General features: G+C 48.0%; 1 protein-coding gene across 1 annotated transcript; it reads right to left on the reverse strand.

Moving 5' to 3' along the window:
• Window positions 1–295: 295 nt before the first annotated feature.
• On the reverse strand, window positions 296–4,145 carry neurod2 (neuronal differentiation 2). Its single transcript, XM_085966688.1, has one exon. It carries the CDS (start codon window positions 2,595–2,597, stop codon window positions 1,527–1,529), a length of 1,071 nt encoding a protein of 356 aa, XP_085822814.1. The 5' UTR covers window positions 2,598–4,145; the 3' UTR covers window positions 296–1,526.
• Between the last annotated feature and the right edge of the window lie 10,215 nt (window positions 4,146–14,360).

The following is a 14,360-nucleotide window of genomic DNA, read 5'->3' on the forward strand; positions in this document are numbered from 1 at the left end:
CAGCCCCACACTATCCCCCAGCAGCCCCGCACTATCTCCAGCAGCCCCAGCAGCCCCACACTATCCCCCAGCAGCCCACAGTATTCCCAGCAGCACCACACTATCCCCCAGCAACTCCACACTATTCCCAGCAGCCCCACACTATCCCCCAGCAGCCCCGCACTATCTCCAGCAGCCCCAGCAGCCCCACACTATCCCCCAGCAGCCCACAGTATTCCCAGCAGCACCACACTATCCCCCAGCAGCCCACACTATTCCCAGCAGCCCCACACTATCCCCCAGTAGCCCCACACTATTCCCAGCAGCCCTGGCCCAGCCTGTGGCATTCTTACTTTATACAGAGAGAGACTGAGTTTTAAACCTGCCCTCTCGGCACCGACAGTAATTCGGTCCTGCTACACTCTGCAGAGATAGAGCAATGACATTTCATGGAGTTTAAAGGGAGAGCGGAGGTTTAAAAGGCTCCTGATTTACTCGGAGATGCGGAGGTTAAGGGGAGGGTTTTGAAGGCGGATATTTAAAGGGGAGGTTGGCAATATTTAGAGACAGTCCCATCACCCCAGAAAGAGCACGGGACAACACGGATTACGTCACCAGTTCGTTCGGAGAAAACGAAATGAAGGGAGACGGTTAATTTTGTTTAAAATTGACAAAAACTAAATGAATTGTGATGAATGCTCCGGGTTTAATGCACGGATCATTGGAAAACCTTCCCCTTTGATAAATGTTCCCTTTTGCATTATCAGAGATTTGCTTCATACATTTTACAAAACAAAACAATTTGTAAGAAAAGTTGTCTTTTCACATATAGAAAATCTTGTGGCAGTCCCTGGAAAATAAATAGAATTTGTTTTTTTAAGTATCGGGAAAAAATGAACTATAAAGACGAGTTACCGAGAAACAGAATGAACGAGTTTCCTAATGAAAAGTGCACGGTTTAGGAAACGTTGATTGGTCCGAGTTACATGGATCAGGAGGCCATTCAGCCCCTCGAGCCTGTTCCGAGTTAGCGTCCATCAGACAGGACCGTCGCTATTTTAATTTCTACTTGCATAGATTTTCCGTTATTGCTTTTACTGGGGGAGATTGTCCGGGTCACCGTCTATAGCCACATTGAACAGCCTTCTGGGCAATGTTTGTAACCAAGTCGTTAACGCCAGAAAGAGCGGAAGATCCAGCAACAGGTTTATACACAGACCCAGAGCATCGATCCGAAATATCGCCGCAATTGTAGGAAGTGAATAGAATGGAGATAGCATCCGTCCCCTCGGAGACACGGAACATCCGACACACAGACAGGCGCAGAGTCCAACATCGAACTGCTGGCATCGGGTTCCTGTCTTTCGGAAGCACTTTGAAGAGTTTAGGTGGGGCGGGAGTTCTGTCCGGAGTCCCAGGCTGCTCCACACTTGCAGTTTGGCGAAGTGTTTGGACATTGCAGCCAGAGGGTGAACCGCTCATTTCACTGTCACATCCTTTGCTAATCTGATCAAAGGGGCAGCGGACCGCGAGCTTGCTATCTTCATTTAATTGTGGAAAAAGGCGTTGAGTTCTTCGTACGCTGGCGCCCTGTCGTGGTGCAAGTGCGTGTCGTAGGACAGGAGGTTTTCCGAGTGGAGACCGCTGCGCAGGCCGGAGGAGCTGAAAAGCAGAGCGTGCGCCGGGCCGCGGGAGCTGGGCAGGGCGGAGTAGTGCATGGTGTAATGGTAGTTCTTGTCATGGTCGGGGGACGAGTCTGGCTTCAGGGGGTAGGTGCCATTCGTGCAAAGCGAGGGGCTCAGCGGCCCTTCCAGCTCCGAGCTGGGGTAGTCTGGAGACGCGTTTCCATACATGTGTTCGTAGGTGGCGCAGTATGGGTGAGAGCGGAGCGGGTGGGCGCTGCCCACCGCACTGGGCTGGCACTGCGGGCTGGGCAGGCGGGCGCACTGGTAGGAGTAGGGGTGCATGGCGAATGAGGAATTGGGCGGGTGCAGGCGCGCCGCGTCCTGGGCCTGCTCCGTTATAAAATTCCTGGAGTTGAGCTGGAGGCAGCCGGCCACCAGGTTGGTGGTGGGTTGGGACAGGCCTTTGCACAGAGTCTGCACGTAGGACACCAGGTCGGGTCTTTTCCCCGACCTCAGGATCTCGGACAGAGCCCAGATGTAGTTCTTGGCCAATCGCAGCGTTTCTATTTTGGAAAGTTTCTGTGTCTTGGAGTAACACGGGACAACTTTCCTCAGGTTGTCCAGAGCTGAGTTCAGATCGTGCATTCGGTTCCTCTCCCGAGTGTTCGCCTTCTGCCGCCTGAGTTTGAAGCGCTCCATCCTGGCTTTCGTCATTTTCCTCCTTTTAGGGCCCCGTTTCCTGGGCCTGGCGCCATCTTCCTCATCAACCTCTTCCTCTTCCTCATCTTCATCTTCTTCCATCCCAGTTTCTAGTTCTTCATTATCCTGAGCTACACTCAGGGAATCTTCCGCCTGGCTGTCTGGCTGGTCGCAGCTCTCGCTGTTTCCCTCCTCTCGCATTTTGTCCTCGTCGCTGTCGCTGTCATCCGCCCAACTCGCATATTTCTGACCCTCGGGGATGAGCGAGGAGTCGCTGAACAATCTGGTCAACATGTTTACTGGAAAATCGGGAATGGAAACAATGTTTTAAAATGATGGTTAACATTTGGACCCGCTCACACACCCGCCAGTTTAAACCCCAAACAAGGCACCGACCATACTATCCGCATCGTCCTGACCTCTGGAAGCTCAGTAAAGTTCCCAGGACATTCCCGGCCGCTCTACCCAGCACAGGCGGGCCGGGCTCTCCACTCTCACAGGCCTCTCTTGCCAGTGACAGCGAGCTGTTAAAAAAGGACATCATTCAGGGTTTAAAAGTGCCGGACATTTTCCAACGTGTGACACAGGTTGGGCCTGACTTTCCGCGACCACCTTGTATCTGAGTGACTTTCCCATTGGAACCAGAACTCTGTAACCGGCGCCCTGTTTACACCGCACGGTTCTGGGAGCAGCGGCCGCTGGATTTCTCTGGTTAACGAGAAAAATGCACCCGAGCAAAATCTGTCCTGAAATGTAAAGATTCTGGTTCCGCCGCTCTTGCACCAACTTTAACCAGGCTCCGACACCAGGAAATCTGCTCTTAAATCCTAAACGGGCCGGAGGAATTTCCACTTCCAATTATTGGGAATTACAGTTTTTATCGCCTTATTTTCAGCTCCTCTCAATGTCTGTTCGGCGGTTTAAATATTTCATTTGACAGTAAATAAATTGGTTAGATTTCCACACATGAAATACTTGCTGCATGCACCCCCGTGTCTGAGTGTTTCTATAGATTTTAAAATTATTTACACACGGGTTTGCTGAATTCTGAAATACAATTGTTTATATTTTTCCTCTGTACGGAATGGTGAAATAATTGGGAGATTTCAGTGGGAACTAACCTCGAGGAATGAGGCGAATCGCGGCGCCAGCGGCTCTCGGTTCTTTATGTGAAGACATCACGCTCCGCTCCCGGGGTTTATTTAATGAAATTTGTTCAACTTCATTCGGGGGAAACTTAAACAATTATTTTTAAAATTATATATTTAATTTTTTAACAAAATAACAAAGTAAAGGTGTTGCGGGAGAAGGTTCTCTCAGCCTGGCCGAGGCGGCTGCTACTTGGGAAAATCCCAATCCCGAATTTTCTTCATTTAAACCACTTCCACTCACATTTCGCCCTTACATCACAAACCAAGTTAGATGCCTAGAATTATTATTTTTTGATCAGACGCTGGTTTAAAGATAAAGGATACAAGTTTGTGCCGGATATCAGCCATATGCCGCGCATGGTTCAGTGGAGCAGTGGGTTCATTCAGACTGCCGCGCTGCCTGGAGCTGGCCCTGATATTGGACATTACCTGCAATAATTAGCCGAGTCGAGCCGAGCCGAGTTTTATCTCATTGTTCAGCGGCACCTTCTGGGATTAGCTGGTTCGTGAAGGTACTGGGCGTCTCGCAAAGCCGTTCATCGCCAATCTATCGACAAGAGGACAGTGGCACCTCCACCAAACTGCGGTACCAGCTCCGGTGCCAGGCCATATGGTAGCACGTCATTGGCAGCAGGCATCACATGAGAGGCGCTGATTGACATGCGCCTGCATTCGGAGCTCCGTCTCCCCGGGGGCCGCCAGCTGACCATCTGTCGTGTGCGCACATTCTACCAGCACAGACCGACAAACTGGGACATGGCAGCGGCTCAAGCCCTGTCTTCCCCTTCCCCCGCTACCTACCCGGGCTGCACATTCCCCTCCCAATCTACACGCTCCGATACAAGGCAAACGCCTCGGGGTTTTTTTTTTAAGTTAATCTTAAACGTTCTTGAGAATTAAAATGTTATCGATGATTCATTCGTTCCAACACAGCGCTCACAAACCCTGACTCCACACAGACACCGAGGCTGCTTTCCGACTTTATAAAGCTGGGTATTTTGTGTGAGTTTTATGTTTATAGAATCAAACAAAAAGCCGGCCCTGTCTCAGGTTTGGGCACTGCCCCATCCTACATGTACATGGTGCCACAAGACTGAGCATACCGCAGTCACCCTGTACACGCGGCATCTAACCTGTGTGCGGCATGTGCTGCACTTACCCTGTATTTTCTGTAGTTGATCTGTGCATTCAGTATTTACCCTGAATATATTCTATTTATCCTGCACATGCTGTATTTGCCACGTAGACGCTATATTAATCCCGCACAAGTTGTATTTACCCTGCACATCTTCGATTTAACCCGCGCATACCGTATTTGCATTGTAATTGCTGTAGTTACCGGGTGCAGATTGTATTTACCCTGTCAATGGTGCATTAACTCTGCACGCGTTCCCTTGACCCTGTACACACCGTATTTCTCGTGTACACACTGTTTAACCCGTTTACCTGATACATTCCGTGTGTCCTCGATTCACGCCTATTTTGTCTGGCATTAACTCTCTACACACTGTTTATTCCGCACCGATTGTATTTGTCCAGTACATATTGTGTGTACCTTGTACATTCTGTATTTACGCAGTGCCCACTGTCTACCGACCGTGTTCACTCTGCATATCTTGTATCTATCTTGCACAGAGTGCACTTCATTTGTCGATATTGTATTTATCCAGTGCATAGTGTATAGGCTGTGGTAACCCTGTACATGATATCCTTACATTATGTGTAGTGTATTTGCCGTGTACATGATCTATTTACCCAAGATGTGCTGTATTATCCCCCTACATGCTGCCTTAATCCTATGCTTATAGTATTGACCGTCTACACGCGAGAATTACCCCTTGCATCCTGTATTTATTGCGGGCATGCTTATTTACCCTGTGCATGTTGCACTTTACCTGTACACACTGTATTTATCTTTTACAAGCTGTGCTTTCCATATCCATAACGCATTGCCCTGTGTGTGTCCTGTGGTTATCCAGTAAATATTATATTTATCTGTAAATATTGTATTTATAGGGCGCGTGATCTATTCCTATGTACTTGAAATCCTTGCCATATACATGCTCTATTTATACAGTATTTAGAGGGTACATGACCTATTAGCATTTACATGATGTATTTCCCCGTGCATACTATATTAACCCTATAAATGCCATGCACATGTTGTGAATGAATATATCCTGAATATGTTGCTTTAATCTTACACGCTCTGTGCTCACACCTGACACGGAGTTTTACACTGTACATGTGGTTAAACCTGCAAGCAGTATTTACAATGTACATATTTATTATATGCATTTTTATTTACAGGGAAAATATTGCATTTACCTTTAGGTGTTGAATTTACCCTTTATATGCTGTGTTTACTCTGTACCTACTGCTGATGGCGATATCTGGATACCCACTCCGGGGTATACGGCAACACTTTCCTGGAAAGGCCCAGGCAGCGGAAGTGTTGCTTGAGGCCGGCGATTGTTTGTTGGATGACCTTTCTAGTGGCAGCAGGGTTCTGGTTGTAGGCTTGCTCTGCAGCTGTACCCGGGTTCCTCACTGGAGTCATGAGCCATATTTGCAGGGATAGCCCTTGTCGCCCAGTGGGCAGCCTGTAACCCGATGGCCAGGCGGGAGTAAAGGCAGTACAGAGGATTGGGGCAGGAAATCGGGCCATGCGCAGCCTGTGGTCGCAAACCAGCTGTAGGTTGAGGGAGTGGAATCCCTTAGTCGATAAAGGTACCAGGCCGGTGAAGTGGAGCATGCAAGGCAATGTGGGTGCACTCTATGACACCTTGCACCCTGGGGAAGGCCGCCATGTGGGTGAAGCCTATGGCCCTCTCGTCCTGCTGCACTCTGTCCATGTAAGAGCCTTGGTGAGCTCCCTGATACAGCGGTGGACTGCAGACTGTGATGTCACCTACTGCAGCCTGAGAAGTGCTCATGGCATAAAAGTTGGCAGCAGCAGGTGACAAAGTTCGGTGACCACCTCTGCGGTGAAGCGAAGGCGCCTCAGACTGCTTCTCAGTGAGGTTGAGGCAGAAGTGCTCCCTGGAGACCCTGTGCTGTGAGTCTGGTCTCCTGTGTTGTGCCCTTCTCATCCCTCTTGTCCCAGCTGCTCCTGCTCTCCTCGGCCTCAAGCCCCGAAGGAAACCAGACTACCCACAACTGCAGTCAAACTGTTCAGAAGGCAGCCAAAAACAGTGCAACACCAACATAATCTTCTCAGCATTAAACTCAACTTTCCAGAGTCAGAAAACAGGCCAAAAACGCCCAAAAGTTAACCAACAGCCTGAAATGACAAACCAGCAACTAATCTGTAAGTTCTGCATGATCCCTTTAAATAGCATTGGTGAAAGGTCCTTCCTGCCTGTTAGCGCCAATAGGCTTGACCCACATGGCGGACTTCCCCAGGGTGCAAGGTGCCATGGAGAGCAAACACATTGCCTTGCATGCTCCACTTCACCAGCATTGCTGGGCGAGTTTAGCACCTGGTGAGTCAGGCACTGGGGCATACCAAAATCAGAATAGGGCTCTTCAATAAGAGTGGGACCCTTATTTACATGTTATTCATTACTTTAAATAGTTCTGCCATATTGGAGGCTTCGGTATCTGTTCAGTGCCCAAAAAATGGACACAGCGCAATTACATTTCCAGCCATCTTTGTTTACCTCATACATACAGCATTTGCCTTGTATGTACTGTGTTTTCCCTGTGTACTGTGTTTACCCTGTGTTTACCGTGTTTGCCCTGTGTTTACCGTGTTTGCCCTGTGTTTATCGTGTTTGACTTGTGTTTATCATGTTTGCCCTGTGTTTACCGTGTATGCCCTGTGTTTACCGCGTTTGCCCTGTGTTTATTATGTTTGCCCTGTGTTTATCGTGTTTGCCCTGTGTTTACAGTGTATGCCCTGTGTTTACCGTGTTTGCCCCGTGTTTATCACGTTTGCCCTGTGTTTATCGTGTTTGCCCTGTGCGTACCGTATTTGCCCTGTGTTTACCCTGTTTGCCCTGTGTTTATCGTGTTTGCCCTGTGTTTATCGTGTTTCCCCTGTGTGTACCATGTTTGCCCTGCATTTACTGTGTTTGCCCTGTGTTTACCGTATTTGCCCAGTGTTTACCATGTTTGTCTGGTGTTTACCACATTTGCCCTGTGTGTACCATGTTTGCCCTGTGTTTACCACGTTTGCCCTGTGTTTACCACGTTTGCCCTGTGTTTACCGTGTTTGCCCTGTGTTTTGTTTTAATTCATTTATGGGATGTGGGCGTCGCTGGCAAGGCCAGCATTTATTGCCCATCCCTAATTGCCCTTGAGAAGGTGGTGGTGAGCCACCTTCTTGAACCGCTGCAGTCCATGTGGTGAAGGTGCTCCCACAGTGCTGTTAGGGAGGGAGTTCCAGGATTTTGACCCAGCGACGATGAATAATCGACCGATATATTTCCAAGTCAGGATGGTGTGTGACTTGGAGGGGAACTGAAAAATTCTGAAGGACAGGATAAATCTTCATTTAGAAAGACACGGATTAATCAAGGATAGTCAGCACGGATTTGTTAAGGGAAGGTCGTGTCTGACAAACTTGATTGAATTTTTGAGGAGGTAACAAGGAGGGTAGATGAGGGTAGTGCATTTGATTTAGTGTATATGGACTTTAGCAAGGCTTTTGATATGGTTCCACATGGCAGACTGGTCACGAAGTTAAAAGCCCATGGGATCCAGGGCAAAGTGTCAAGTTGGATTCAAAACTGGCTCAGAGACAGGAAGCAGAGGGTAATGGTTGATGGGTGTTTTTGTGACTGGAAAGCTGTTTCCAGTGAGGTTCCGCAGGGCTCAGTACTAGGTCCCTTGCTTTTTGTGGTATATATCAATGATCTAGACTTGAATATAGGGGGTATGATTAAGAAGTTTGCAGATGATACTAAAATTGGCTGTGTGGTTGATACTGAAGAAGGAAGCTGTAGACTGCAGGAAGATATCAATAAATTGGTCAGGTGGGCAGAACAGTGGAAAATGGATTTCAATCCGGAGAAGTGTGAGGTAATGCATTTGGGGAGGGCCAATAAGGAAAGGGAATACACATTAAATGGCAGGACACTGAGTAGTGTAGAGGAACAAAGGGACCTTGGAGTGCATGGCCACAGATCCCTGAAGGTAGCAGGCCAGGTAGATAAGGTGGTTAAGAAGGCATACGGAATGCTTGCCTTTATTAGCCATGGCATAGAATACAAGAGCAGGGGGGTTATGCTTCAACTGTATAAAACACTAGTTAGGCCTCAGCTAGAGTACTGCGTGCAGTTCTGGTCACCACATTACAGGAAAGATGTGATTGCACTAGAGAGGGTACAGAGGAGATTTACAAGGATGTTGCTGGGAGTAGAAAATCTTAGCTATGAGGAAAGACTGGATAGGCTGGGTCTATTTTCCTTGTAACAGAGGAGGCTGAGGGGAGACCTTATTGAGGTGTATAAAATTATGAGGGGCTTCGATAAAGTGGATAGAAAGGACCTATTTCCCTTAGCAGAGGGGTCAAAAACCAGGGGTCACAGATTTAAAGTAATTGGTGGAAGGTTTAGAGGAGATTTGAGGGGAAATTTCTTCACCCAGAGAGTTGAGGGGGTCTGGAACTCACTGCCTGAAAGGGTGGTAGAGGCAGGAACCCTAACCACATTTAAAAAGTACTTGAATGTGCACTTGGGATGCTCTAACCTGCAGGGCTACGGACCAAGAGCTGGGAAGTGGGATTAGGCTGGATAGCTCTTTGTTGGCCGGCGCGGACATGTTGGGCCGATATGGTCTCCTTCCGTGCTGTAACTTTCTATGATTCTATGAACTTTCTATGATTCTATGAACTTGGAGGTGGTGGTGTTCCCATGTGTCTGCTGCCCTTCTCCTTCTAGGTGGAAGTGGTCACGAGTTTGGGAGGTGCTGCCAAAGAAGCCTTGGTGAGTTGCTGCAGTGCATCTTGTAGATGGTACACACTGCAGCCATGGTGCGCCGATGGTGGAGAGAGTGGATGTTTAAGGTGGTGGATGGGGTGCCAATCAAGCGGGCTGCTTTGTCCTGGATGGTGTCGAGCTTCTTGAGTGTTGTTGGAGCTGCACTCATCCAGGCAAGTGGAGAGTATTCCATCACACTCCTTACTTGTGCCTTGTAGATGGTGGAAAGGCTTTGGGGAGTCAGAAGGTGAGACACTCACCGCAGAATACCTAGTCTGACCTGGAAGTTTGCTGACGACACAAAACTAGGTGGGATTATGAGTTATGAGGAGGATGCAAAGAAGCTTCAAGGCAATTTAGACAAGTTGAGTGAGTGGGCAAATACATGGCAGATGCAGTATAACGTGCATAAATGTGAAGTTATCCACTTCGGTAGGAAAAACAGAAAGGCAGATTATTATTTAGATTGGGAAATGCTGATGTACAAAGGGACCTGGGTGTTCTTGTACACCAGTCACAGAAAGCTAACATGCAGGTGCAGCAAGCAGTTAGGAAGGCAAATGGTATATTGGCCTTCATTGCAAGAGGATTTGAGTACAGGAGCAAAGATGTCTTACTACAGATATACAGGGCCTTGGTGAGACCACACCTGGAGTACTGTGTGCAGTCTCCTTACCTAAGAAAGGATATACTTGCCATAGAGGGAGTGCAGCAAAGGTTCACCAGACTGATTCCTGGGATGGCAGGACTGTCGTATGAGGAGAGATTGGGTCGACTAGGCCTGTATTCACTAGAGTTTAGAAGAATGAGAGGGGATCTCATTGAAACGTATAGAATTCTGACAGGGCTAGACAGACTGGATGCAGGGAGGATGTTTCCCCTGACTGGGGGCTCTAGAACGAGGGGTCACAGTCTCAGGATATGGGGTAGGACATTTAGGACTGAGATAAAGAGAAATGTCTTCACTCAGAAGGTGGTGAACCTGTGGAATTCTCTACCACAGAAGGCTGTGGAGGCCAAGTCATTGAATATATTTAAGAAGGAGATAGATAGATTTCTAGACACAAAAGGCATCAAGGAGTATGGGGAGAGAGCGGGAATATGGTATTGAGATAGAGGATCAGCCATGATCATATTGAATGGCGGAGCAGGCTCGAAGGGCCGAATGGCCTACTCCTGCTCCTATTTTTCTATGTTTTTCTATGTTTCTATGTTGCCTCAATATTGATGTGGCTGGTCCAGTTAAGTTTCTGGTCAATGGTGACCCCCAGGATATTGATGGTGGGGTATTCAGTGATGGTAATACCATTGAACATCAAGGGGAGGTGGTTACACTCTCGCTTTTTGGAGATAGTCATTGCCTGACACTTCTGTGGCGCAAATATTACCTGACACTTATCAGCCCAAGCCTGAACATTGTCCAGGTCTTGTTGCATGCGGGCATGGACTGTTTCATTATCTGAGGAGTTATGAGTGGTGCTGAACACTGTGCAGTCATCAGCGAACATCCCCATTTCTGACCTTATGTTGGAGGGAAGGACCTTATGATGAAGCAGCTGAAGATGGTTGGGCCGAGGACACTGCCCTGAGGAACTCCTGCAGCGATATCCTGGGGCTGTGATGATTGACCACCAACCACCACACCCATCTTCCTTTGTGTTAGGTATGACTCCAGCCAGTGGAGAGTTTTCCCCCCGATTCCCATTGACCTAAGTTTTACTAGGGCTCCTTGATGCCACACTTGGTCAAATGCTGCCTTAATGTCAGGGGCAGTCACTCTCACCTCACCTCTGGAATTCAGCTGCTTTGTCCACGTTTGGACCAAGGCTGTAATGAGGTCGGGAGCCAAGTGGTCCTGGCGGCCAAACTGGGCATCAGTGAGCAGGTTATTGGTGAGTAAGTGCCGCTTGATAGCACTGTCAATGACACCGTCCATCACTTTGCTGATGATTGAGAGTAGACTGATGGGGCGGTAATTGGCTGGGCTGGATTTGTCCTGCTTTTTGTGGACAGGACATACCTGGGCAGTTTTCCACATTGTCGGATAGATGCCAGTGTTGTAGCTGCACTGGAACAGCTTGGCTAGAGGTGCAGCTAGTTCTGGAGCACAAGTCTTCAGCACGATAGCCGGGATGTTGTCAGGGCCCACAGCCTTTGCTGTATCCAGTGCACTTAGCTGTTTCTTAATTGTTCACCATGTTTGCCCTGTGTTTACCATGTTTGCCCTGTGTTTACTGTGTTTGCCCTGTGTTTACCCTGTTTGCCCTGTGGTTACCATGTTTGCCTGGTGTTTACTGTGTTTGCCCAGTGTTTACCGTGTTTGCCCTGTGTTTACCGGGTTTGCCCTGTGTTTACTGGGTTTGCCCTGTGTTTACCATGTTTGCCCTGTGTTTACCGTGTTTGCCCTGTGTTTACTGTGTTTGCCCTGTGTTTACCCTGTTTGCCCTGTGTGTACCGTGTTTACCATGTTTGCCCTGTGTTTACCGGGTTTGCCCTGTGTTTACCGGGTTTGCCCTGTGTTTACCATGTTTGCCCTGTGTTTACCGTGTTTGCCCTGTGTTTACCATGTTTGCCCTGTGTGTACTGTGTTTACCATGTTTGCCCTGTGTTTACCATGTTTGCCCTGTGTTTACCAGGTTTGCCCTGTGTTTACCAGGTTTGCCCTGTGTTTACCATGTTTGCCCTGTGTTTACCGTGTTTGCCCTGTGTTTACTGTGTTTGCCCTGTGTGTACTGTGTTTACCATGTTTGCCCTGTGTTTACCATGTTTGCCCTGTGTTTACCGGGTTTGCCCTGTGTTTACTGGGTTTGCCCTGTGTTTACCATTTTTGCCCTGTGTTTACCATGTTTGCCCTGTGTGTGCCATGTTTGCCCTGTGTTTACCATATTTGCCCTGTGTTTGCCCTGTGTTTACTGTGTTTGCCCTGTGTTTACCCTGTTTGCCCTGTGTTTACCATGTTTGCCCTGTGTTTACCATATTTGCCCTGTGTTTACCATGTTTGCCCTGTGTTTACTGTGTTTGCCCTGTGTTTACCCTGTTTGCCCTGTGTTTCCCGTGTTTGCCCTGTGTTTACCATATTTGCCCTGTGTTTACCATGTTTGCCCTGTGTTTACTGTGTTTGCCCTGTGTTTACCCTGTTTGCCCTGTGTTTACCATGTTTGCCCTGTGTTTACCATATTTGCCCTGTGTTTACCATGTTTGCCCTGTGTTTACTGTGTTTGCCCTGTGTTTACCCTGTTTGCCCTGTGTTTCCCGTGTTTGCCCTGTGTTTACCATATTTGCCCTGTGTTTACCATGTTTGCCCTGTGTTTACTGTGTTTGCCCTGTGTTTACCCTGTTTGCCCTGTGTTTACCATGTTTGCCCTGTGTTTACCATATTTGCCCTGTGTTTACTGTGTTTGCCCTGTGTTTACCCTGTTTGCCCTGTGTTTACCGTGTTTGCCCTGTGTTTACCATGTTTGCCCTGTGTTTACCGTGTTTGCCCTGTGTTTACTGTGTTTGCCCTGTATTTAGCATGTTTGCCCTGTATTTACCATGTTTGCCCTGGGTTCACTGTGTTTGCCCTGTGTTTACCGTGTTTGCCCTGTGTTTACTGTGTTTGCCCTGTATTTACTATGTTTGTCCTGTATTTACCATGTTTGCCCTGTGTGTACCATGTTTACCGTGTTTGCCCTGTGGTTACCGTGTTTGCCCTGTGTTTACCATGTTTGCACTGTGTGTACCATGTTTACTGTGTTTGCCCTGTGTTTACTATGTTTGCCCTGTGTTTACCGTGTTTGCCCTGTGTTTACCGTATTTGCCCTGTGTTTACTGTATTTGCCCTGTGTTTACCATGTTTGCCCTGTATTTACCATGTTTGCCCTGTGTGTACCATGTTTACCGTGTTTGCCCTCTGTTTACCATGTTTGCCCTGTGTGTACCATGTTTACCGTGTTTGCCCTGTGTTTACCGTGTTTGCCCTGTGTTTACCGTGTTTGCCCTGTGTATACCATGTTTGCCCTGTGTTTACCGTGTTTTCCCTGTGTTTTCCATGTTTGCCCTGTGTTTACCATGTTTGCCCTGTATTTACCATGTTTGCCCTGTGTGTACTGTGTTTGCCCTGTGTTTACCCTGTTTGCCCTGTGTGTACCATGTTTGCCCTGTGTTTACCGTGTTTGCCCTGTGTTTACCATGTTTGCCCTGTATTTACCATGTTTGCCCTGTGTTTGCTGTGTTTGCCCTGTGTTTACCATGTTTGCCCTGTGTGTACCGTGTTTGCCCAGTGTTTACCGTGTTTGCCCTGTGTTTACCATGCTTGCCCTGTATTTACCATATTTGCCCTGTGTTTACCATGTTTGCCCTGTGTTTACTGTGTTTGCCCTGTGTGTACCGTGTTTGCCCTGTGTTTACCGTGTTTGCCCTGTGTTTACCATGTTTGCCCTGTATTTACCATGTTTGCCCTGTGTTTGCTGTGTTTGCCCTGTGTTTACCATGTTTGCCCTGTGTGTACCGTGTTTGCCCAGTGTTTACCGTGTTTGCCCTGTGTTTACCATGCTTGCCCTGTATTTACCATATTTGCCCTGTGTTTACCATGTTTGCCCTGTGTTTACTGTGTTTGCCCTGTGGGTACCGTGTTTGCCCTGTGTTTACCGTGTTTGCCCTGTGTTTACCATGTTTGCCCTGTATTTACCATATTTGCCCTGTGTTTACTATGTTTGCCCTGTGTTTACTGTGTTTGCCCTGTGTGTACCGTGTTTGCCCTGTGTTTACCGTGTTTGCCCTGTGTTTACCATGTTTGCCCTCTATTTACCATATTTGCCCTGTATTTACCATATTTGCCCTGTGTTTACCATGTTTGCCCTGTGTTTGCTGTGTTTGCCCTGTGTTTACCGTGTTTGCCCTGTGTTTACCATGTTTGCCCTGTGTTTACTGTGTTTTCCCTGTGTTTACCATGTTTGCCCTGTGTGTACCTTGTTTGCCCTGTGTTTACCGTGTTTGCCCTG

This window comes from Somniosus microcephalus, chromosome 24 (assembly GCF_052327205.1).
Source record: "Somniosus microcephalus isolate GS21.2 chromosome 24, FLI_Smic_1.0, whole genome shotgun sequence".
Lineage (NCBI taxonomy): Eukaryota > Metazoa > Chordata > Chondrichthyes > Squaliformes > Somniosidae > Somniosus > Somniosus microcephalus.